Below are 21,894 nucleotides of genomic sequence, written 5' to 3'. Positions count from 1 at the left end.
TATGATACAGCTCAAACATTTCATTAAAAATATGTAGGATACAAGGTAGACTACTGAATGAACCTATACTACATACTGCCCTGAGGTTGAAGGGTGGTGGAAGGAATGTGGTGTATATTTGAGTTGACCCAGCATTAAAGTCCAACTACTGCCCAACTGACCATTTTCGATGTTTTGGGTATTTGAACTTTCCCACACTCAATTCCTTATCTATTTCACTTCCTCAGGACTCAATTCTTGTTGGATTGTTCTGTACATTTAGGCCTATGATTATGAATATATTTGACATCTACTCCAGGTGTCTGATTATTAAATTTTGATGTATTAAAAGTATGGGCTCCTTATCAGTAGAAATAGCAAGCATTCACACTAACTCAAACTCCTGGCCTATTTTGAGCTGATCCTTGTCACAAAGAGCAAGTATATATACTATAATAATGATATATGAACAGGTTGTATTACTTGTGCAAGAGTAAGATACTGAAAAACATCAAAAGTGTCAAAAATGCGATTTTCTATGTTTTTGTTCCTGTAGCAGGATCCTATGTGTGTCCTGGGCCAGCTATATAATAGACCTACCTCAAATATATGTAGAAATAGACCCCTACCTCAATTGAGGTCCGGTCCTACAGGAAAAAATTTCACAGGGGGCAAATTACCAGGAGAGGGGGGGCACACCATGCAACAGGGGATTATCCTATGGTCCTGGACTCCTGATACATTGTTCCTATTGTTGAATAGATGCTGGGAATCATTTTTACAAGTCTGTTCACCCAGAAATAATTAAATGGGAGCATATTCTGTGTTTTCTTGCATATATGGTATATCTATTGATGTAGGATGCTTCAGGGGGTCCAATAAAGATAGGAATATGCTCATATATGCTCATAAACATGTTCTGAAGATAATAGAACACACCCCTATCAAAGGGGCAAAAGTGCGAAAATGTTCTGTACCCTACCCTATGTTGAATTGCCCCTGGAGGAGGAGCAATCACACAAACAAACAAAAAAAGCGGTCTATTATATTATATTATACATATATATACTAAACTACTACTTATATATAAAGGGGGAGCTATTGTGGTGTGGTGGTGAAGCTGCAGTGAGGTGGGGAGGGTGTGGGAATAATTGATATTGTGGACATTCCCAAAATGGCCGATGTTTTTAGTGTTGTGGGGAAATTCCCACGGTAGGTGGCCAAAAATGCGTAGGGCATGAGAATAATCTGAGAATATAAATCCCTATTATGGGATCAGTGTGATGCAGGCACCATTATGCATAAAGGAGGATGATGGGGGATTAGTGACAGCCATGCATAACAATAATGTCTGTAATTAGCCTAAATTATGCATAAATATGACAGCATTGCCTGACCACGTAGGAGTTGGAAAACTGCTTCCGCGTCGGTGTAGACGGCCCCCATTCGTAGTAGCCTTTCCCGATAGGTCGCGTGCTTCCCAACATAGTTGGGAGCATCAGCGGCATCCTTCATCTGGAGCGCATATAGGCTCTGGCGAACAACATGCTGTGAGCCCATGTCCGTGCGTCCGAAATGATCCTCGAGAATCTTCCATGCATCGCGGGCTGACACCTTGTGGCTGGTAGACACCAGCTGCTGGACGGAGATTGACAGACGGCGCGTGATGAGTGATTTGGCCTTGAGATCGTCAATGAGCCATTTGCGAATGGCTTTCGTCTCTTCCTCAGTAGGGAGTTTGGGGTCAGCGGGCACTGGCTTAAACGAAGCGTTCCCCAGGATGTCGTCAGGATCCACAGTATCCGTGACGTGACACCACTGATCCTCAACGCCAAGTGCATAGCGGACCTCCCGCTGCCAGGCAAAGTAAGTGTCCGGGCCCGTCAGCTCCGGAATATGATCTAGCTTCCCCATGTCGAAGGAAGATAGGATGACGAGGAAAGGTGCAGCGATTCCGCTGAAAAGAAAGACGCGTGTTGAGTCTGGTTTTCCCTAAGTTGGTTTCGTTTTAGAAACCGGGGCTCATAACCTGTTGGAACTAACACAGAGGCACGCTCAGTGGTTGTGAACAACGACTGAATTAATATAGTACCTAACACAGAGGCACGCTAGAGAACTATCGTAAGAGTGCGGCGTGATAACGAGAAGCTACGAAACATACCTCAGTGGTTGTGAACAACGACTGAGGTATAATGAAATGAGACGATGCGAGTGATATACGAAATGGCACGTGATGAAACAGAATAAGGAAATGATAACGAAGCGATGACGACGATGATGATTCTACAAAAATGATATTTCAAAGGTCAAAAATTGTGGATACGACGTCCGGGTGGTGAAGATTTTGCAATGATTCGGACACAATGTGATGAGCGGGGTGTATGGATGATACGATCAAGACTGAGATCAACCGACTGTTGACTGCGAAGCTTCAAGTTTCGCTTAGCTCAATGGATTTCAGTATTGTTGCAGCGTCCAGGTAATGAGAATTCTACAGGGAAGACAAGAGGCAACAATTCAGGCACAAGATGGCAAACGGGATGTGTGGGTGTTATACCTGTCCAGTGTCAAGACAAACACATGGCTAGTATATATGACCTCGTGTCCTGGGCGTCTATGGAAAAGAGTAGCTTAATGTAGTGAAGTAACGTAAAAACGCACAATACACGCACCACCTCTGCAGCTGAGACACAGACGCTCACAAACCTTCTAAAGTCCACCCCGACCGTGCTCAACAATACCAACCTGCAGTAAAATGTCGAAGCTCATTCCAAGCACCACACCCCTTCGAACTTTTAAAAGTCATGAAGGACGCGTAACCGCAGTCGCAGTTTCCCCCGATAGACGAAGAATGATTACGGGCTCAGACGACAAGACCCTTTGTCTTTGGGACTTGAGGACAGGTGTTGTGTTGAAGAAGATGGAGGGGCATCGCGATGGAGTGTTGGCATTGGCGGTATCACGAGATGGGCAAATAATAGCAAGCGGTGATAAAAATGGAGAGGTCATTGCTTGGAACGGAGAAACAGGAGAATCTCTCACCCAACCCATCAAAAACCGCACCAATTGGATCTACTCCATGGACTTTTCTGCGGATGGTACGGTGTTGGCCACTTGTTTAAACGACTTGACGGTCAAGTTTTGGTGCACCAAAACATGGCAGCAACAAGAAAATCAAATTGCAGCGAATAGTAAAATCCTCCAGGTTCGATATTCGCCGTCTGGTGAACTTCTTGCCATCGCAACATTGGACAATATCCAAATTTATAACTCAGGCACACGGGAACGCGTCGCAACCTTGGAATTGGAAACTCACGCCAACTCATTCGTGTGGATGCCCGATGGCACACGCCTTCTTTCTGCCGCGGATGACGCCATAAAAGAGTGGAATACATCAACCTGGGAGAAGGTCGGTGATTCCTGGAAGGGCAATAGGTATGAAAGCATCATCGCCATCGCCGTCAATCCTGCTGGGACGCTTGTCGCTTCCGCATATGACGAAGACCATGTCCGTCTCAGGCGGCTCTCAGATCGACAAACCATTGCCATCTTCGAACACTCATCCCCACCGGAATGTATCACGTTCTCCGTAGATGGCAATAGCATCCTCAGCGGAGCCGGATGTGAGATCTCAGAGTGGGACGCACGCAGGGGTTTTCATTCAAACGTGAATTTCCATCCTTGACTCGTGTCACGCAATTTGACCATGCTTCACGCAGATCCTCACTGCTATCACGCCAGCCCGTGGTTCATCCATCACTGGAGACTTGTCTACCGCTGAACAGATACTCACGCAAGAGATTGACGCCGACGCCAATAACTATACCTCGTATGCCAACCTCTCTTTCGTTATGGCGCGAAAACAAAACTGGGACCACGCCCTTGAAGATGCAATCAAGGTCAGTCATACCGTCCAATTATGGTCCTCTTACGAAACGTTCACTTTCATCCGCGACATAGTCCATCAGCATTCAGCCCTCATTGACAGGCTACATCTCCAAGGGCATTGCCCTCTGCGGAAAAGGCAATGTCCGGGACGCGAGGGTAGCATTTGACGTCGCATCCATATTCACGAACCAAGACTCAGAAACTATTAATTTTCTTCTCTTGATCAAGGTAGGTTAACTTCCTCTCATATGCTCTCTTCTCCATTCCGTATTTCAGGCCATTGCCCTCTTCAATGCAGATCAACATGACGAGGCAATGTTGCTCATCAACGAGCTAGCTGCCGCTCGTCCGAATGCTGATACCCTCACGTGTCGCGTCGTAGAAGTAAGTATCATGCGGCTATGCTCGGTTATCGCTACTGATCTTTGCAACTCGCACATTAGGCATATCTACGCGTTCAGCTTGGAATAAAGGCCTTGGATGGCGTGCGTCACAACGAAGCCATTGACCACTTCACCGCCGCCATCAACTCCAACACTTTCCAATCAAAAAACATCCTTGAACTATGCGAGGACCTTGTCGTGGTACGTTGACATCATGCACCCGAAAATAATATCGCTGAGTGCTTTATACAGCTTTTCGGTTGGGATCTTGAGTGCATCTGGCTCACTACACACCAGAAACGCTGTCAGGCTTTCCTTTCGGCAGGTAAAGTTGAAGAAGCCCTCGAATCATATCAACACATGATGGACGCCATTGATGAAACTGAGAAGGCTAGCTGCCTTGATTGGTCCAACGGCAAGTTTTTAGTTGTCACTCGAGGCTATCATACTCACACACGTTTTCACTCAGATTTCAAGGAACAATGTAACGCGCTCGCTGTCAATGATGACCGTATTCTTGGCGTATGTAGTACTCCCTTCCTCGACCTTTTCGCTACTGACTTAAGTTATGCAGGCAGAGATCCCTGGCCAAGATCAAGATGGTTATGATGCGGAACCTGATTTCTTTCGGGGAATGCATGGTGTGAGTGCAACAGTGGATTGTTCCTTTCGTTTCTCTCACACACACAATTCAGCATTCTCAAATTTCCAGACTGCGACCTCAGCAGCGCCCGAGGCACTTCAAGAAACTCAGGTTCGCTATGACAAAGAACCCTCATCCAGCTCCTCCACCTGCATCACCCACCACCCCATCACCAGCCGCCGCTACTTCCAACATCAAGGCTCAGCTAAAACACCTATTCACTTGGCGGTCCGACCATGCAGCGCCATCCGTCGTCGATGTTCCTTTCGCGAAGGGTAAGGAGGTGCGTCGCGTCGATTTTAGCACTGCGTCTTTAATGTCTCATGCATGAATCTACAGCGTAATGCTGCAGCAGATGACCCTGGCCCGGACAAGGACATGGTACCTGACGAATATTTTGATGATCTTCCACAGAGCTCCAATACACAACAGCCGAATACACAACAGCAACAAGTAGTAGTACAGGTAGACACTGGGGACCATGGAGGCGGCAAGTCATGTTTCTGCTGCTAGCAGTTTTCGCGGATGTCCTCCGGTATTTCAGTCCTATCATTCCTCGTATTGTGATGTCTACATTGACCTGAAGGAGGTCATGACTACATCATTCAGGTTATTTAGCGTCATCCATATGTAACGTTTGGCTTGCGCATAGCAAATGATACCCTTTTGAACGTTGCTCGAGGAGAATTCCCAAAAATCAACAGAACGTTCCTATAATAATAATACAACTGTACATCTGCGCGCGCATACCAATACCAATATCAATTATACAATCGTCATCCCCAAGTCGCGCATAAATTTGAGTGCAGTCGTCTCACACCACACGTGCACGCGGTTTCTGTTAGAGTTTTGGCATTCCACCCTTCGTCATCGTTTCATTGTCCGGATAGTTCCGACTACGTATATATACCTACGTCGTAGACTATCCTCTCTTTGTCGTTTCCCGCTATGTCGTAGACTCTCCAGTTCCAACAGTTTCTACCGGGAATGAGTTTTCGCTCATGATCGAAAGCACTTCAATTGGGCTTTCACAATGTATAACACGGCCACCCATTCCGTTCTACCACAGTCGCTTCCAGTCCTCCTCGCATCTCTTTTGCTTCGTGCAAGTTCTTGCATGCACTATGGTAGTGGGCCACGTCCAGTTCTGAACCGCGGTTCGAAGTTCGAACCTGAGCGAATTCTGATCCAGAATTCCATCATGGGGAACCGAACCGTTGGTCCGACGGTCCACGGTTCAAGGACTTGCGGTTCCGAACCTGTTCGAACTGATCAGTGTTGTGCGCATGCTGCAGGTGCAACGAGCTCAGATACACTGATCTGTTATTGGCAGAAAGGACACACCAACCTGAACTCGTCCAAGTGGGCTTGGTGTCATTTCGTTAGTCAATGACACCAAGTCTATTTGGACGAGTTCACCGTACGGGACGTACCGTACCTACCGAGACTGGCGCCAATTTCCCGAAGCGCTGTCCAAAACAGCTTGGGCTCATATGTTCTTCTGCCTTGCTGCAGCGTGGAGGACTGCCCGCATCTTCATCATATTAGGCACGATTTTCCGTGGACCGCCAATGGCGACTTTATCAAATTCACGGATTTGGGGATATCAGCATTTCCGAGCATGACATGCTCGGCCCAGTTACTCCTCGTCAAGATCAATGACATAGGCTCCGTTGGAAGTTTCGGCATAGGTTTCTGTAAACTGCAGGTCTGGCAATATCATAGCTTTGTCTGCCGTTGTCTACAGCGCGATAGATCGAATGATTTCACTTTCTTCTGAGTAGCACAGAATCTTATCACCTTCTGAAAAGACCGCTTACCTTGTCTGTTTCTGCCCCTCGCCACTCAGTGGCACTCATCACTGGCAGCCCGAATGTATTCTTTGCGCACGCTTTCAAAAGCCGTGACTGGGCCGTTGTCGTGTATGCCTCCTACTTAATATGCTCTCAAGGTCACCTGCCAGTGCGTCTAGCTCTTTGGTGCGCTTCGTAGAGCCCCAACCATCCGATATAATCTTTGCGTGGTATCCGCGACCTTGATAGCCATCTGCGCATTAATTCACGGTCTCAGGATTATTTTGTCGGCGACAATAATAATATTTGCCTGTCTGATCTCTCGTACCCCACTACCTCTAAGTACTTAGTGGTACAATAATTATGGAGTTTCCATTGCCTATACCTTGCTACACTGACCTGGTACCTTCACCAAACTGCCGCTCTTCCTGCTGTGATACAAGTTTATACCAAGCTTCACTTGTACATGGGCTGTGTTGCACACTTTGATAATAATATGTTATATCTCGCACTCGATGTTGTGTATCTCACAATTTATTCAAGTGTCATATGTTTAGAGCATCATAAACGAACAGCGAAAATGTTCGCTGAAAGTAACATTGGCAGAGTTAGCCCAGCCTCTAGTTGCATACATTCTAAGCGATTCAGTATCAAGACAGTATATATGTACAATGTTAATGGGAACTGCAGCACGCTGACACCATTTTTGTACATTCGAAATCAAAAGATATGTTAAATACCATGATACCTAAGCTCGGCGTTCAGCTCACGCTGCTGCTGTAGTACAAATGACACATACCGAAAAGATCGTAAGAAATGCTACCAGCAGGACCGCTGTCTAATGGCTGAAATTCACCGAGTTCCGAAGCTGCTGTTCTCTTGTAGAATTCACGATTTCAAACGAGCACTGGAAAGGTAGCGGGTGACTTCGGAGTCAAAAGTTAGCCGCAGGTTGTCGCATAATCTCAAGGTCACTTACACTCCCAACCCAGTGGTGAATTCCGGCTTGATCTCAATCTGGTTTCCGTTCGAGTCTTTGGCATGATTGATGCGCAAGACAGCGAGGATGGCAGTGGCAGCAGTCCAAATACCGTGATCTCCGAAGTAACGACCTGTCAGGGGAATGTCAGCCCATGCACTTCCAGATGAACCATTAAAAAACTTGCCAGGACAAATGCGCCTGCCATGACCAAATGCAAAATGAGTGGTGAAAGGTTCCTTCAGCTGCCCATCAGCCGTTAGATGGCGGTTAGGGTCGAAGCGTGATGGATCGGGGTACACTTCTTCATCCCGAGACAGAGCCCTGGGTCATGCTCAGCTCAAGCTGTTATATGAATTCCACCGCAACATACCATTGGTTAACCATTATGATCGTACCTTTGGGTATAAAGTACCCGTCGTAAACATCATCATTTGACGTCGTATGCGGAACACCTGTGAGGGGTCAGTCATGCAAACCCAAAATCGTACTACTGCGAACTGACCTAGGGGGGCGAAAGGATAGCATCTGAGGACCTCCCATAGAATGGCATCAATGTAGGGTAGCGACGCCCTATCGTCAGCAAGGCACGGCATTGCATCAGGCTTCACGACTCTGTTAATTTCCGCACGAGCCCGCTCTTGGATCTCAGGATGAAGAACCATAGCCAGCATGAACATGTGCATTACGGATGCAACCTGCGGAATATCATGGTAAGGGACAAGGCGACCAAGAACTCCCAAAGTGACGACTCACGGTGTCTATACCAGCTAAGATACGGCATGCGGATCAAATTATGGACTACGCTTCCAAAAAAAAACCTTACCAGTGTATCCTGTCAATGCAACAGCCTTCATCATCTTTTCGCCAGTCTCGTCATGGGGTTGGCTAAGGAAATCAGCGACTAATGACTGCTTGGCAGTACCATTGGCCTATAGAGAAGCAGATCAGACAAAACGTCGACCCACAATGCGCAAACGTACCATTTGTGCCTTCACCTCATTAAAGAGTCCGCTCAAAAGCTGTTGAGCTAACGATCTACTGCGCTCTATCTTGGCATAGACTCCGCCAAATATCCAAAGTGGCATCTTTTCGACTGCACCAAATGTTCAGACCTTTTGTCATTGACAACATGGAAACACTTACGGATAGGGAAGGCTGTGAACATGGCAGCCTTCTCAGGAGATGTAATATGTTTGCCGATCTCCCCGAGTTCATACGCGCCTGCAAGGAAGGGGTCATCATGTCCGTGTGCGGAATGTCCGTATATCACAGCCATGATTAGGGAACCCGCGTATCTGTTAATTTTATTTGATCGTCAGTTGGATCAGACGTCGCAAGACTACTGTTAGGTACGAACGCATGAGTTTGTGACTGCAGATCACCAGTGGCAGTCACAAGATTAAGGATGAGTTCGTTTGTGTGTTTCGTGAACATCTCATGGTATGAAGCGGATGCTTCTGCCCGGAGGACGTCATGGAAGATCTGGCGATGTTGTTTGATGGCTTCCCCTGGGTACGGAAGGAGGACGGTATTGAAATCGAGTCCATATCTGTATAGCCCATCAGCTGACTAAGAACTTCGCGGCTGAAATGATAACCGGGGCCGCAAGGCGTACATTTCATTGGTGGGAATAAACGGGCGTCCCGAATAATTTATGGAGCGCTTGTCCAACAACTCCCGTGCGATGGCTTCAGAGTTTATGACAATCATGTCGATGCCGAGGAGGCGGGAGGAAATGATTTTTCCTATGATCAAGTATCAAGAGTTTGTTGAGCAAGAGGTCATTGGGTCTACTACTAACCATATTTCTTCCCCCACGCAGAATATGTGAGCCAAGGGTGCTCAACGTCCAGCTGGAGAGCGTTACCCAAAAAAGGTAACCCCCGAGGGCCAGGAGGCAGAGGCAAAGCGTGGCCTTGGACACGTTTGCGAGTACTTAGACGCACAGCAGCAGCCAGTGCCACGATACATGGGATTCCTAAGACCAGAATCTGAGTAGTGTCAGTAGAGAACATGGCCATTGGGGAGGAGGAATAATGAATGAAAACTGCTGCTGGATGATATCATATTTATATTGAGTGCGTCTACTCGGCTGATATCTAATCTTTTGTCTGGGACCGAGTAGGATGGGATCTCGTCAACAGTGCCCTTGTTTCCAACTCTCCGAATCGGTTCCTACATGAGCTAAAATTCATGCATCGGTGACGTTTGGAAATTCTAGTCAAGAACTCAGCGAACAGTACTAAATTAAGCCTAGTGAACCGTAAGCGACAGGCGAGGGAGACCTCGCTTGATGTGACTAATTCTTCCTGCTAGAGCGTACAATGTACTGTCAGTGGGCGCATCAATTTCTTATCATAGCACACACAGGCTCGGCCACATTCCTCGGCCAGGTACACTAATAGTAATTAGGATTGATTAGCCTTTAGGCCGGCCTGTGCAGCGCAACCAAATGGTACTTGTTTTCAGTCTCGCCATCCATACACACAACAGTAAAGACCTCAGAACTCCTTCAAAGAAAGTGCATCACAGTACTGGTGTAATTCCTGTAAAGCCTCAATGACTTTGTTTCCACCTGTACCTAAACAGTAAACCTTTTACTGATTAACATACTCCGGTAATTACCATCACGGCACCTCGCTCCATTTTTAGCGTGACGGGGATGTGGTCATCCCAACGTTCCTACTAGTATACACCACTTTGGAAACCCCTATACATGTCCTAGTCGATAACTCAGTTGAGACACATACAGAATATCGCCATATCAAGATGAGCCTGCATGATAGTGAACCACCTAGTAGATACACCCCGTGTTAGTGAACCCCGAGGCCCGGCTTCAGATACGACTTCATTTGAACAAGTGTTCAAAGTCTCGACAGGTATGCGTCCGTCAACGTAAACGTCTTGAGCCGATGCCCGAGAGATCGTCGTTACTGATCAACAATTTGATATGATCTATGTTTTAGAATGCGCACCACTTCTGAGGTATTTTACAGACATATGACAGTGGATCACAAGAGATCACAAGCCGACCCTACACAATCACCTACGCGGTATACTTCCGTGACATTATGACCCAGGGCCAGCAACAAGCGTGGGGATGTATTCCGTGTCAACCGCGTTGATAATCTGTCAAGATACTTAGCATCACCGTGATATCCGCTGGGCGTATCTTACCACTTGACATCGCTATCAAAAGTATATTATCGAACACAGCACATAATGGCCCCAATGCAGATAGAACGCACCGTGTTGCTGTTTGCGGTTCTTGAGCAAGTCCGCAGTCTGTAGCAAATTGGATCCAACTGAACAGAAAATATATTCATGCGTCGATAGGTCAGTGTTACAAATACTATCGAGACCAACGTGGCTCACCAGCGTCTGGGGTAGAGAACACATTAAAAAAACCGGCTACTATCGTGAGGATCGAGTATCACATTCGGCTATGGTGCGATTACTTCCTCTTGGCCTTTCCACGGGCTGACGTCCCCGCGATATAGCACGCGACTTTACGCCACTAGAGACCTAGTTGTCACCTAATGGACGTAGTGGACCGTCTGTCAAAGGTAGCAATATCAAATTGTGATGAATAAAGAAAAACCTATGCCATTGGGATTGCACGCTGATTCATTTCAGGCACGGTGGATGCTGCCAGCACAACGAACCCGTCGCATCAGTCCACAGCCCTCGGGATATAAAGATGTGCCACCACAAAATATTCGCTGCGCACCGTGATTTTTCCTTGACTCCAGTCATACTGCGTAACATCATTTATGCAGACTTACTGATAGCGCTGCTTGGATGAGCATCACCGAAGCTCAGGCACTCTCCCCCAACCAGACGTTTGATAAATCATACCCCATGGTTGGCAACTTGAAGGTCCCCGGGTTGTCAACTCGCCTGTAGTCACGTGAGACAGGCACGACGATAGGAGACTTGCTCTATCAAGAGAATTCTACCCATGGCGGCAATGTCCTCGGAGAAATGATGCGGTCATAGGTCCAAGCGTTAGATAGCCGTAATAAAAATGCCGTCACAAATCACAGGGATTGAAGCTTTGACATTGGCCGTGTGCACGTCGGGTATGATAGTGGAGACAGCGGAACAAACGTGCAAATGTCGCTGAGAATATACGCAACGCGCAGTTTTGCCAAGGGCTCTTGCAGTCCAAAGCGTCACCCGGCCTAAAGAAGGATTGCCGACTGACGTTAGCGACGACACTTGCTTGTTCTAACCTCTTGGAGCTACTACACAAGGGCGATATGCGGATTCGGAACCGCCTCTTGGAAGCGAGTTTCTAGGGCGAGAATCTATTCGGCGGTCGCTCAAGCCATGCGGCCTCGTTTGAATGGCGAAAAACATACCTCCGAGTCCCACCAGGTCCCACCAGGTCCCACCTTCGGCGATGACATAGCTCAGTGAAACGATTGATTCAACCCCTGGACGCTTTGCCGGTTGGCATCTGATCTGTCAACCTAATTTTGAGGCGACATGACAAAGCTTAAGCAAGTTCGGCAATCTCCTCTGAACTTGAACGCCTTCCATATTGGGAGACTGCAGGCTCTTTTCATGAGTGAAAGCTACAGTTCCGTCCGCTGAGCCATGATGAGACTTCTAATCGCCCTGCATTCCCATCAAATGGTGGTGTTCGTAACCACACGGCGATTTCTACAATCGAACGAAAATTCGCGAGCCGTTTAAGATTTCGTCAGTTTCTGCGCCAGCCCTGGGAACCGCAGCAGTCCCCATTTCGCAGCCTATTGCTTTAGGGGGCTAATCCGCCGGAATGCCTCTCGTATGAAAAGCCTTGACCGAGTTGTTGACCGAAGTACACCCCGAGGAGCATGAGTAACGCAAACTGTCTGCGGTCCTGTCCTTGTATCATATATATCTGTCCTATCATAGAGCTCGAGTTGGTGCACATAGTTAGCTAGTCTTTGCTAGACAAAGTTTAATGGTGACCGGCGATACCCGCAATATGGCCAGTGTAAATTTGTACGCGCGGCCGCCAGGTGTGCCATGTCGTTGGTGTTTATAATGAAAAGGGAATGAAAATTGTGGTGCGCAGGCGGGCCGCAGTGCGGCAGTCGAGATAGGCGGCGATGACGTTATATTTACGGAACTGAACGTTCGTCACAATAGACAATGCCGCAGAAAATAATATGATCTAACTTGTTCTATTGAAGAACGCGCCACAACTTAAGTTGAGGAGGATGTCGGCTGGCCGAGGGACGAGCCCGAGCCGATATGCTTCCTGTAGGTCCTTAGTCTCAGCCTGCACTGGCAGGTGGAGCAATAGGAAGACCGTCGTTCCTAGGAGAATCTATCAAGACACATTAATGGCAGCGGGCGTACGTTATAACCTTAATGTGAGTCATGCAAAGCTGAGAGATAAGCAAGCGTTGACAGCGCTGACGAGTGTATATTGTGTGAAATAGTTAAACGATCGCGAATCACTGGCCAAGACCTCTTGAACAGGGTCCATCACTACCCCACACAAGAACAAGCGCGCGGCGCGGATATGTCGCACAAATAGTTGAAGTTGCTCTACTCGACATCCATTTGAGCTGACAATGTGAATCTATGCGATACCTACTTACAGGCAACCATACAGTCAAGCGCAACGACAAAAGAGGCTATGATCCCGATTCCTGAAGCCCACCGAAGTCGAATTTAAAGGACGGGATCGATGATGATGCGACGTGTTCTACTATGAACCTCAGATGTGCCATTAGAAACCCACCGCGCAGAACAGCCAGCCACGAAACGCAAAATACCAGCATGTCAGTCCTAAATATCCAAGGCTTCAATATCCAAAATCGCGAATGAAACACTCGTTCAGAACCCACCACCTTCGACTGCTGAATGATTCGTCGTCCTCAAGTTCGCAATCTCCTGTTCGATTCTCCCTTGAGATCCTGCCTACAGCTCTCATCCCGCGTCCGCCCCTTTTCCAAATTAAAATGCCAGCCTGAGTACGTGTAAGCTCTTCCCGGAGTCGCTATTTCGGCCTCTCTATATACCCGCAACCAACCGGTCGTTATCAGATTATCGACATTGTGATCGTGCTTCTCTATAACCTGCAGCTAGGATTTCCGCCGTGTGAAGTGAATAATTTAATGCACGAAGAATGGTGAAATACACACGGAAAATGTCGGCAATGACAATAGGTAAAGATACTGCACGTTTTAGAAATTCTGTGAAGTTGTGATGTTGTGAAATGATATGAGCTACTAGCTAAAATAGATGTGTAATGAACCGGGCGCATAACTGCCTGGTGCTTTACTTTGGGGGTTAGGTGAGGATCGTTTTTTTTTGTCGGCTTTGGTTCTCGTCGTCGTCGTCCTCTTTTTCATTGTCCGTATCGCGCCGTCGTGACCGACACCATCGCCTCATACCGTGCAGCATACCGATCAAACGAATAGACGAGAGAAGCCACAGAGGGCTGGTTAACCATGCCAGGTGCCGTCGTTTTCGTCGTCAATTTCGCGTCGTCATCTTTTCCATCCACCGTCTCGCAATCATTTCCTTCCTCTACACTCCGGCACGCTCGCTCAAGGCATACGCGCAGCTTAGACTCATACATAGAGTCCCCCACAGTCTACATCTACATCATTCAAACTCCATTGTGTATCGGTGCTTTCATCTACTGTAATCGACTCCATTACGCGGGTCTCGTTGGTCGTGGCGTCAAGTGAATCTGTACTACACTTACTCTCTCCTGTAATAAACCGGGCGCACAACCGCGAGGCCTGTTTAAATTCTCTAAATATATGTATACAATCCAAATGATAATCCTCGAAGCTAGGGCTAATCATCCATAAAGTGCGCCTTCTAAAGTACTGAACTGCGAGACGGGAACACAGGTGAGGTGAAGTGGAACTAACGAGTCGTCGAACTCGCTAGTCACGAGTGCAGAGATATAGTTGTGTACAGTATGCTGCGGCCACAGACACGGCTCTGGTACTCCTCTGATGTCTGGCTGAAGGGCATTCATGAGATGATGGTACTGGTGTTAACGGTATGGTTCTTCGGGGCGCTGGTTGCTGCAGGGCATCATGATGCGGCATGGCGTGATGTTGATAATCGTAGTGTTGGTGTCCATTGCCTGCGGGTTGCGCCAATGGAATTTGAGTGACGTGGCGGCGCTGCGATAGGGCTAAATCGCTTTTAAAAAACTGAATGACATGAGTGAGAATCATATATACCTTGACGAGTGATACTTCTCGATGCACGGTAGGCATGAGTAGAATCACGATCACGAGTGTCAATACCCAGTGACGTGTGAACGTCAACGCTCTGTGCCGCTCGGTCGTCAAAGGCTCGTCCTCTCGTGATGCCACCTAGAAGCGTCAAATTTATGCCGTCACGGTTGACATTGCGATGGGCCTGCTCGTTGCCGTTCGTAGTGGCCGGACACGCACGCCATATATCTTCATACTACAACATTATGCTGGAGCGAAGATGTCGAACGGAGTCTGGGATCTTTTGGTTGTGAATGTCGTGAGGGTGTTCGGACTTTGTTTACTCAGGGTTTGAAGTTTCTCAAAGAAACCGAGTAACGCCCGAGTGATAACAGGGTACCAGAAACCGAGTACAAAGGCATACCGATAACGTATGCCTCAGGGATGTATCCACGTGTCTTGGGTGCCACTCCGACGAGCTAGTGCAAAGGCCAAATGATAACGTAGAGAGATGTGCCGAGGAGCTAATACAAAGGCAACAAGAAGACACAGAGGGCGCCCACCTTCCTCGGGTGCGAAGAGCTTTACTTTTCGCATCGACGAGACATGATGTATTAAGATGCATGACGGGTGGCATGAGGACGACAGCATACGCCTTATCCTGATTCAAGCATCGGTCGGTAATTAGCGGTCGAGTTATCCTTACACAGTCACTCAATGGTGGCACTCACCTTCTCCTGCTCAGCTTTCGCGAACATCTTTGCTCGTCATACTCCGTATACTCTCATCGATGACATCTGCCATGGCACACATTATGCCTTCCGCCTGTGTACAGTTGAACACCTCGCGCTCAAGCCGCTGCACGAAATGGTGAGTGTCAAAACGAAAGTCGTGCGGTGCATGGTCGGGCAAAGGCGGATGACTCGGCCCGAGGAAACCTTAGGTTCGACGGACCAGGTACATTGGTGTGAAGAGGGAGCGTAGAGCTGGATGATGAAACTGAACAGTTGACAGGTCTGAATGTTCCTGCATGTAGGGAGTGGGCAATGCGGCTGCTAGATCTAATTTGTGTAAAGAAAAAAGTGATCATGCCATCGAGCACGAACCCTCATGCTCACCAACATCCGCATGTTCAAAGTACGAGCCACAATCCCTGGGGTAGCACAAGTGGCACATGCTCGGTACGTCCCTGACAGACACCTTCACACATACTAGCATTTATTGAGATGCTATGCTGTGTATGTAATTCTGTCGCCGCCGTTGTCAACGATGAGCAGCGTGTCACCACCTGTCACAAAATGGCTAGAACATGTCACGCCGCGTGATTTTTGACCTTAGCAGGTTGGTCTACTCAGACTAACTTTGATGTCAAACGGTAAAATGCTGAGAGCCCTCCACCTTGCGGCAGATTCTAGGCACAATTGGCATTGAGCTGTAGCTGCTCAAGGATCCGGCTGTCATAGATACATATGACGCGAGAAGCTACGACAGGAAACTTTGATGGTTTAAATTCGACAGCGGATTAGTCTCCCATAGGCCTAGCCAGACTATATAGGAGGAAGACAGTCGTTCCTTCTTGATTATGACAGCGGTTGACAGTATCACTCACTCGCAGGCGTTGCGAATGCCTCAAACAGCCTTTCCGCGCATTTTTGCCAGTGCAGCAACACGGTGGGGGTGCATGAGAATCACATCAAATCACGATATCATTGCACAAGTCAAAGACATGACTTCGGGTTCATCTCGTGTTCATCAATATGTATTATACAGGTGATTTCCGCTGCGCAGCTAATCTTGTCAACAGTGTGCTATTCATCCTAGACCAAGTACATATAAGTAGTTTGTTTTTTAATACGGAATGTTGGAGGAAGGTGAGACCATAGTCCATCTTGTACCGTCTGTGAGACATGTCGCATACAGATTTAAATACCAGTGATCAGGGAACCTTGGTTGAGATGAAGTTCGTATTAACTTTCGGAACAGATCCAGGGCTTGATATCGCTTGATGTTGAAAGCTACGGCATTCATACAAGATAACGTAGAACAGGAACAGGGGAATTGCATATATTTAGCGTTCGCACAGGAAGATTGTATATATCGCCCTTCCGAAATCATGGGATATGGCGTTACGGAGATCTAGATGGTCATGGACGCGAGAACAAGGAACCCACACGTACTGTGTACTACTTGCTCTTGAAAGTGCAGAGGTCGACTAGTTGTCATACTGAGGAATCGGGCAAGCGTGCTTGTCATAGCACGGGGACACAGGCTGCTCGTTCATTTGTGAGCTCTAAGGACTCCAAGACGATTCACGACTTCAAAGCCTAGATCCCAAGCTCTCATTTGTTGACAACAGGCCTGAAAGACCCTCCCGTAGAGGCTCAGCCATGGGGGCACTCTTTCTAGACCCCCGTTCAACAAAGACATGGGTATAACCCCCAACAGCTGCGGGTACATCTTTTCCCTCCTCAAACACCGCGACCTCGTACGTCACGGAACTTGAACCAAGCTTCACTACCCGAAGACCGAGGTCCAGAACCTGAGGAAATGACAGGGGAGAGAAAAACTATGGCCGGAGCCTGTTGTTAGTGTCCGATCGAGGCGGAGAGCCGCTTGACACTAGTACTTACCTGACAATGGGATGAGACCACCAATCCGATTTGGGCAGAGTCAGAGGTGAGTCCACATTGTTGGATGAGAAAAGTGTTCACTACAGAATCAAAGAGGTGGTAGTATATAGAATTGTTGACGTGTGAGTACTGGTCGTTGTCGGTCCTTGGGATGGGGTAAGTTTCACCGGTATGTGAGATGTGGGAGGAGTGGACTGCACCAGCGAGTTCGGTAGGAGAGGAAGAAAAGGTAATCGGAACGCGTGTGCGCGCGATGTGAGCTCATGGCAATCTGACTCCACCAATTCCTGACTCGATTGCGAGTCACACACAGATGCGAATTCGAGCAAAGTTGAAGAGTGTGAATGGAGTAAGTAATGCAAACGACCACGTGACGTTCAATTACGACGCGTTCGCCGTTGGTTAATTATACGTCTTCTTCAACCGCGATCATCAACCACCTTCACCTAATTCATACCCCAGCAGCCTACAGCTATGGAACGCCTGTATGTTCCGTTTCTTAGAATCTGAATAATACCTGAGCAACCATTACAGTCGCAAACAGATGGCATATGACCCTAGTTTATACCCAGAGTTCAAGAAACCTGGACCAACCAATGGAAAGACCTCCGAAACGCCAAGCGTAATCGTACGTCCTCATGTTCAACTTTATTTCTCAACTTACCAGGATATCGCTTAGTCAATTTCAAGCTCCTCAAGCTCTTCGACATCTTCGGCAGCATCAACGGTGACACCGGCAGCTCGACACAGAGGCCGAACGACAATCGTAATTTCTTCCGACGAAGAAAACGAAGACATGTACGTACTCGATTTCCTCCACCCTCCTATGTGGCGTGTGACTCACTAAACTCTTGGCGATTCTATTAAATAGACCTCCTAGTACCCAGTCGCAATCCTCAGCTCAACCCCCACCAACTGCTCCTAACAACTTCGTCATGGACGCCTTGAAACAGGCCCTTCCAAAGCCTCCCCCACAGCGCACACAAGTCCCAGCACCTATTCACGTCCCTTCGAACCGTGATATTCTTCCGGGGCCTTCCAACCCGACGATAGATGCGGCCCATCAAGCATACGTCTATGAGCCTCGGATGTCCGCTACCGAGACCGAAAAGGCATTGCGCGCTCTCGTAGAGGACAGTATCACTCCCGATGACGTTGAGATCAACATGGAGGAAGCCATTGTGGAGGGCTTCCAAGATGGTATCACACTTCTCCCTCATCAGGTCCTTGGTCGCGCTTGGATGCGTGATAAAGAAACAGATAAGAAGAGGGGTGGAATACTTGCAGACGATATGGGGTAAGCCTGTCGATACTGCTCTTATTCGCATGCAGTTAAGCTTTTTGGCGTAGTCTTGGCAAAACCATCCAGACCCTTACGCGAATCGTCGATGGTCGTGCCAAAAAATCTGACAAAGCAGATGGTTGGGCTGCCACAACCTTGTAGGTTCAATTTTCCTCGATATTTCGTTTTTTAAATTCATGATTTCCAGGGTTGTTTGTCCAGTTGCACTCGTCTCTCAATGGGCCTCCGAGATCACGAAGATGGCTGTGGGATTACGTGTAATTGAGCACCACGGCCAAAGCCGTACCACAGGTTTGTCTCTTATGCTCTAAATGGCATCCGATTAAATGCAGCACAGACCCTCTGAAACTTAAGGCTGCACACGTTGTGGTTACCTCGTATTCCATTGTCGCCTCTGAATACGCGACCTTTGCACCTCCTGCAAAGGATGAATCAAAGTCCAAGTCAAAATCCAAGAAAGCATCATCCCAATCAGATTCGGGCTCCGATTCTGACGATGTCGTCACGAAGAAGAAACCTGGAAGGGCAAAAGGCAAGGACGCATTATTCCGCGTGAAATGGTTTAGAATTGTCCTTGGTGCGTCACCACCTGAGTTGGCGGAATAATGATCTAACATGCACACAAAGATGAAGCGCACAACATCAAGAACAGGAACACGAAAGCGGCTATTGCATGCTGCGAACTCGAGGGAAAGTTTCGCTGGTGTCTTACAGGCACACCGATGTGCGTCCAAAGCTCGCATTATGCAAAGGCAGTTTTACAACTTTCTTTTCAGGCAAAATACAGTGGATGAACTGTTCTCTCTTCTCAAATTTCTCCGTGTGCGTCCGCTAAACGACTGGCAAAACTTCAACGAACAAATTGCTCAGCCTATCAAGGCTGGGCGACCCGTACGAGCCCTTAAGCGACTTCATGTGCGTCCTTTTATGTTTATTGAGTTAACTGCCCTACAACTCGGCATCTTGTGTAGGTCGTTCTCCAATCCATCATGCTTCGACGCACCAAGGATTTCGTTCTTAATGGAAAACCTATCATATCCCTCCCGGCACGCCATTTGTCTGTCGTTCAATGCAAATTCGATTCAGACGAGCAAGCATTTTACAATACGCTCTCACAACGCATGACCAATGAACTCGACAAACTTGTTCAGGCTAACGAAGCGTCCAAGAATTATACCCACGTGTTGCTTATGCTTCTGAGACTAAGGCAGGGTGGGTTGATTTGTATACTAATTTTGCATCACATGCTAATCCGGAATCACTAGCTTGCAACCATCCTTCCCTCGTATACAAAGACTACCGCATCGACAACGAGGCCGCCGAGCCTCGCCCCGCTAAGAATGACGAAGCTGATGAAGATGCCGACGAGCTTGCGGCGCTTTTAGGACAGATGGGCGTCTCGAACGGCAAGAAATGCCAGCTATGTCAGACAAAGTATGTTGCTTCCGCTGACGTACAGTATGAATCCTAACTCATCTTTGTTTTGCAGCCTTGACTCTTCTGACTCAGAACACTGTCCCGACTGTGAACCAATTGCTGCAAAGGCCCGACGCAGGTCTGTGGCTGCACCAACCGCTCGTGATCCCAACCTACCTCCAGATTCGGCGAAGATTCGCAAGTTGCTTGAAATTCTTCGGGACATTGATGAAAGGAGCGAGAGTGCTGAAAAAACGATCATATTTTCTCAGTTCACCAGCATGCTGAATCTCATTGAGCCCTTCTTGACTGCAGAGGGGATCAAATATGCGCGATGTATGTCTTTTGGGTTTATTGTGTTTTGGCGTTTCTGATTCTCTACGACGGCGCAACTAGATGATGGAAGCATGACCAAGGATAAACGTGAGGCATCGCTAGAGAAAATCCGAAGCAGCAAGAGCACGCGTTGTATCCTGATTTCATTCAAGGCCGGAAGTACTGGTACGTACTCTCAAACTCACGGTGAATAGCGAGTCCCTAACCTTTGCGCTCCAGGGTTGAACTTGACCTGCTGCAACAACGTGATACTTGTCGACATGTGGTGGAACCCTGCGCTCGAGGTCCGTCACAAGCTTAGCTTTTTTGAACTCAGAATTGAACGTAGACATAGGACCAAGCATTCGATCGCGCCCATCGCTACGGGCAAAAACGTGACGTCAATATCTTCAAGCTCACTATTCCCGAGACTGTCGAAACGCGGATCCTTGAGGTAAGCCATTTGATATTCGCGGTTTATGTTATACCTGAGCGATGGCCGTACAGCTTCAAGAGAAGAAACGTGAGCTTACGAAAGCGGCGTTGAGTGGAGAGAAGATGAAGAACATGAAACTCGGCATGGATGATCTGTTGGCCTTGTTCAGGCCTGGGGCGCACCATGATGATGATGATGATGAGGAATGATCGGATGTGCGTGCTGGACACGTTGATGTCTTGGTCTTGGTTTTGTGAGTTTGTGTTGCTCTGTTGCTGTTGTCGCGAATCTCGATCTACATAACATATCGTAGTTGCGTTTCATCAAAATATCTGATTTTCTTTTTCTGGTGTTGATTTTCAGTCACGTGGTATTATTCGCCCTGTCTCGTAATATTTGGTATTATTCGCCCTGTCTCGTAATATTTGGTCTGATTCATCCCCAATCTCGCCTACTCCTCCGTTCATTTGTCTGGGGGAGATATCTTAGGTACGCCTACATTCCTTTGATGCTGCGACTTACCTATATCTTTATCGATGGATTCTAGGCCCGGGACGCTTTATGGACTATTTCGTGCTGAGGCGGGGTTATTTATGGTATCGTTGACTGACCCTGCACCAGAACGAAATAGTGACTCAGGGTAATTCTGGGTGGTCTCTCTTCGGCTTCATCAATCTCTTCATCTCTCTACAATCGAATTGGAGGGACAGATTGGTCTTCCTGTCACAAAGGTCCTTCCTCAGTCTAGCAAAAAAGGCCGGGAACTGGCATGAGCTCTAAATGTCATTCGCGGCTTGCTGACCCCGAGTTCGGTTATCCTCTAGACACTGTGACAACTTCAGATTGTCATGTTCTTGTCCCGTCTTCAGGGACCGTTCGTTGTACAGCTGTTGACGGAGAGCATGCAACTTACGTGAGAGTGGGAACAACGGAGCAGTTGTT

At 47.8% G+C, this 21,894-nt stretch overlaps 6 protein-coding genes across 6 annotated transcripts; 2 read left to right on the top strand and 4 right to left on the bottom strand.

The window, feature by feature from the left end:
* Positions 1-5,105: 5,105 nt before the first annotated feature.
* Positions 5,106-5,376, bottom strand: DEU56DRAFT_810169 (uncharacterized protein; the record flags this gene model as incomplete). Its single annotated transcript, XM_041353498.1, has 2 exons — positions 5,106-5,198; positions 5,231-5,376. 2 exons carry the CDS (start codon positions 5,374-5,376, stop codon positions 5,108-5,110), a joined length of 237 nt encoding a protein of 78 aa, XP_041207391.1.
* Positions 5,377-5,913: 537 nt separating this feature from the next.
* On the top strand, positions 5,914-6,757 carry DEU56DRAFT_810163 (uncharacterized protein). The gene has a single exon (XM_041353497.1). It carries the CDS (start codon positions 5,927-5,929, stop codon positions 6,284-6,286), a length of 360 nt encoding a protein of 119 aa, XP_041207390.1. The 5' UTR covers positions 5,914-5,926; the 3' UTR covers positions 6,287-6,757.
* Positions 6,758-7,228: 471 nt separating this feature from the next.
* DEU56DRAFT_810161 (cytochrome P450) lies at positions 7,229-9,696 on the bottom strand. Its single transcript, XM_041353496.1, has 13 exons — positions 9,470-9,696; positions 9,284-9,413; positions 9,026-9,217; positions 8,812-8,963; positions 8,649-8,761; positions 8,492-8,597; positions 8,422-8,435; positions 8,171-8,363; positions 8,039-8,120; positions 7,853-7,989; positions 7,666-7,798; positions 7,486-7,612; positions 7,229-7,434 (listed from the first exon to the last, which is right to left on the bottom strand). Exons 1-12 carry the CDS (start codon positions 9,687-9,689, stop codon positions 7,525-7,527), a joined length of 1,560 nt encoding a protein of 519 aa, XP_041207389.1. The 5' UTR covers positions 9,690-9,696; the 3' UTR covers positions 7,229-7,434; positions 7,486-7,524.
* Positions 9,697-14,020: 4,324 nt separating this feature from the next.
* On the bottom strand, positions 14,021-16,028 carry DEU56DRAFT_757030 (uncharacterized protein; the record flags this gene model as incomplete). The annotated part of the gene is given in 10 exon segments (XM_041350085.1): positions 14,021-14,269; positions 14,384-14,420; positions 14,556-14,650; positions 14,877-15,011; positions 15,277-15,331; positions 15,416-15,513; positions 15,584-15,615; positions 15,635-15,710; positions 15,807-15,913; positions 15,971-16,028. 10 exon segments carry the CDS (start codon positions 16,026-16,028, stop codon positions 14,021-14,023), a joined length of 942 nt encoding a protein of 313 aa, XP_041207388.1.
* A 1,040-nt stretch (positions 16,029-17,068) lies between these two features.
* On the bottom strand, positions 17,069-18,065 carry DEU56DRAFT_413276 (HotDog domain-containing protein). The gene is made up of 3 exons (XM_041346105.1): positions 17,683-18,065; positions 17,483-17,627; positions 17,069-17,418 (listed from the first exon to the last, which is right to left on the bottom strand). The coding sequence occupies exons 1-3, from the start codon at positions 17,745-17,747 to the stop codon at positions 17,170-17,172; spliced, it is 459 nt and encodes a 152-aa protein (XP_041207387.1). The 5' UTR covers positions 17,748-18,065; the 3' UTR covers positions 17,069-17,169.
* Positions 18,018-21,370, top strand: DEU56DRAFT_950406 (SNF2 family N-terminal domain-containing protein). Its single transcript, XM_041359129.1, has 15 exons — positions 18,018-18,104; positions 18,162-18,280; positions 18,354-18,779; positions 18,833-18,922; positions 18,973-19,076; positions 19,123-19,362; positions 19,413-19,509; positions 19,562-19,700; positions 19,757-19,997; positions 20,051-20,219; positions 20,275-20,537; positions 20,598-20,702; positions 20,757-20,821; positions 20,872-20,970; positions 21,024-21,370. Exons 1-15 carry the CDS (start codon positions 18,027-18,029, stop codon positions 21,159-21,161), a joined length of 2,373 nt encoding a protein of 790 aa, XP_041207386.1. The 5' UTR covers positions 18,018-18,026; the 3' UTR covers positions 21,162-21,370.
* Positions 21,371-21,894: the final 524 nt, after the last annotated feature.

The sequence above is a fragment of the Suillus clintonianus genome, assembly GCF_016758775.1.
Source record: "Suillus clintonianus strain FC179 chromosome Unknown DEU56scaffold_46, whole genome shotgun sequence".
Taxonomy (NCBI): Eukaryota; Fungi; Basidiomycota; class Agaricomycetes; order Boletales; family Suillaceae; genus Suillus; species Suillus clintonianus.
Note: the sequence above shows the minus strand (reverse complement) of the source record. Positions and strands in the feature narration are given on the sequence as shown.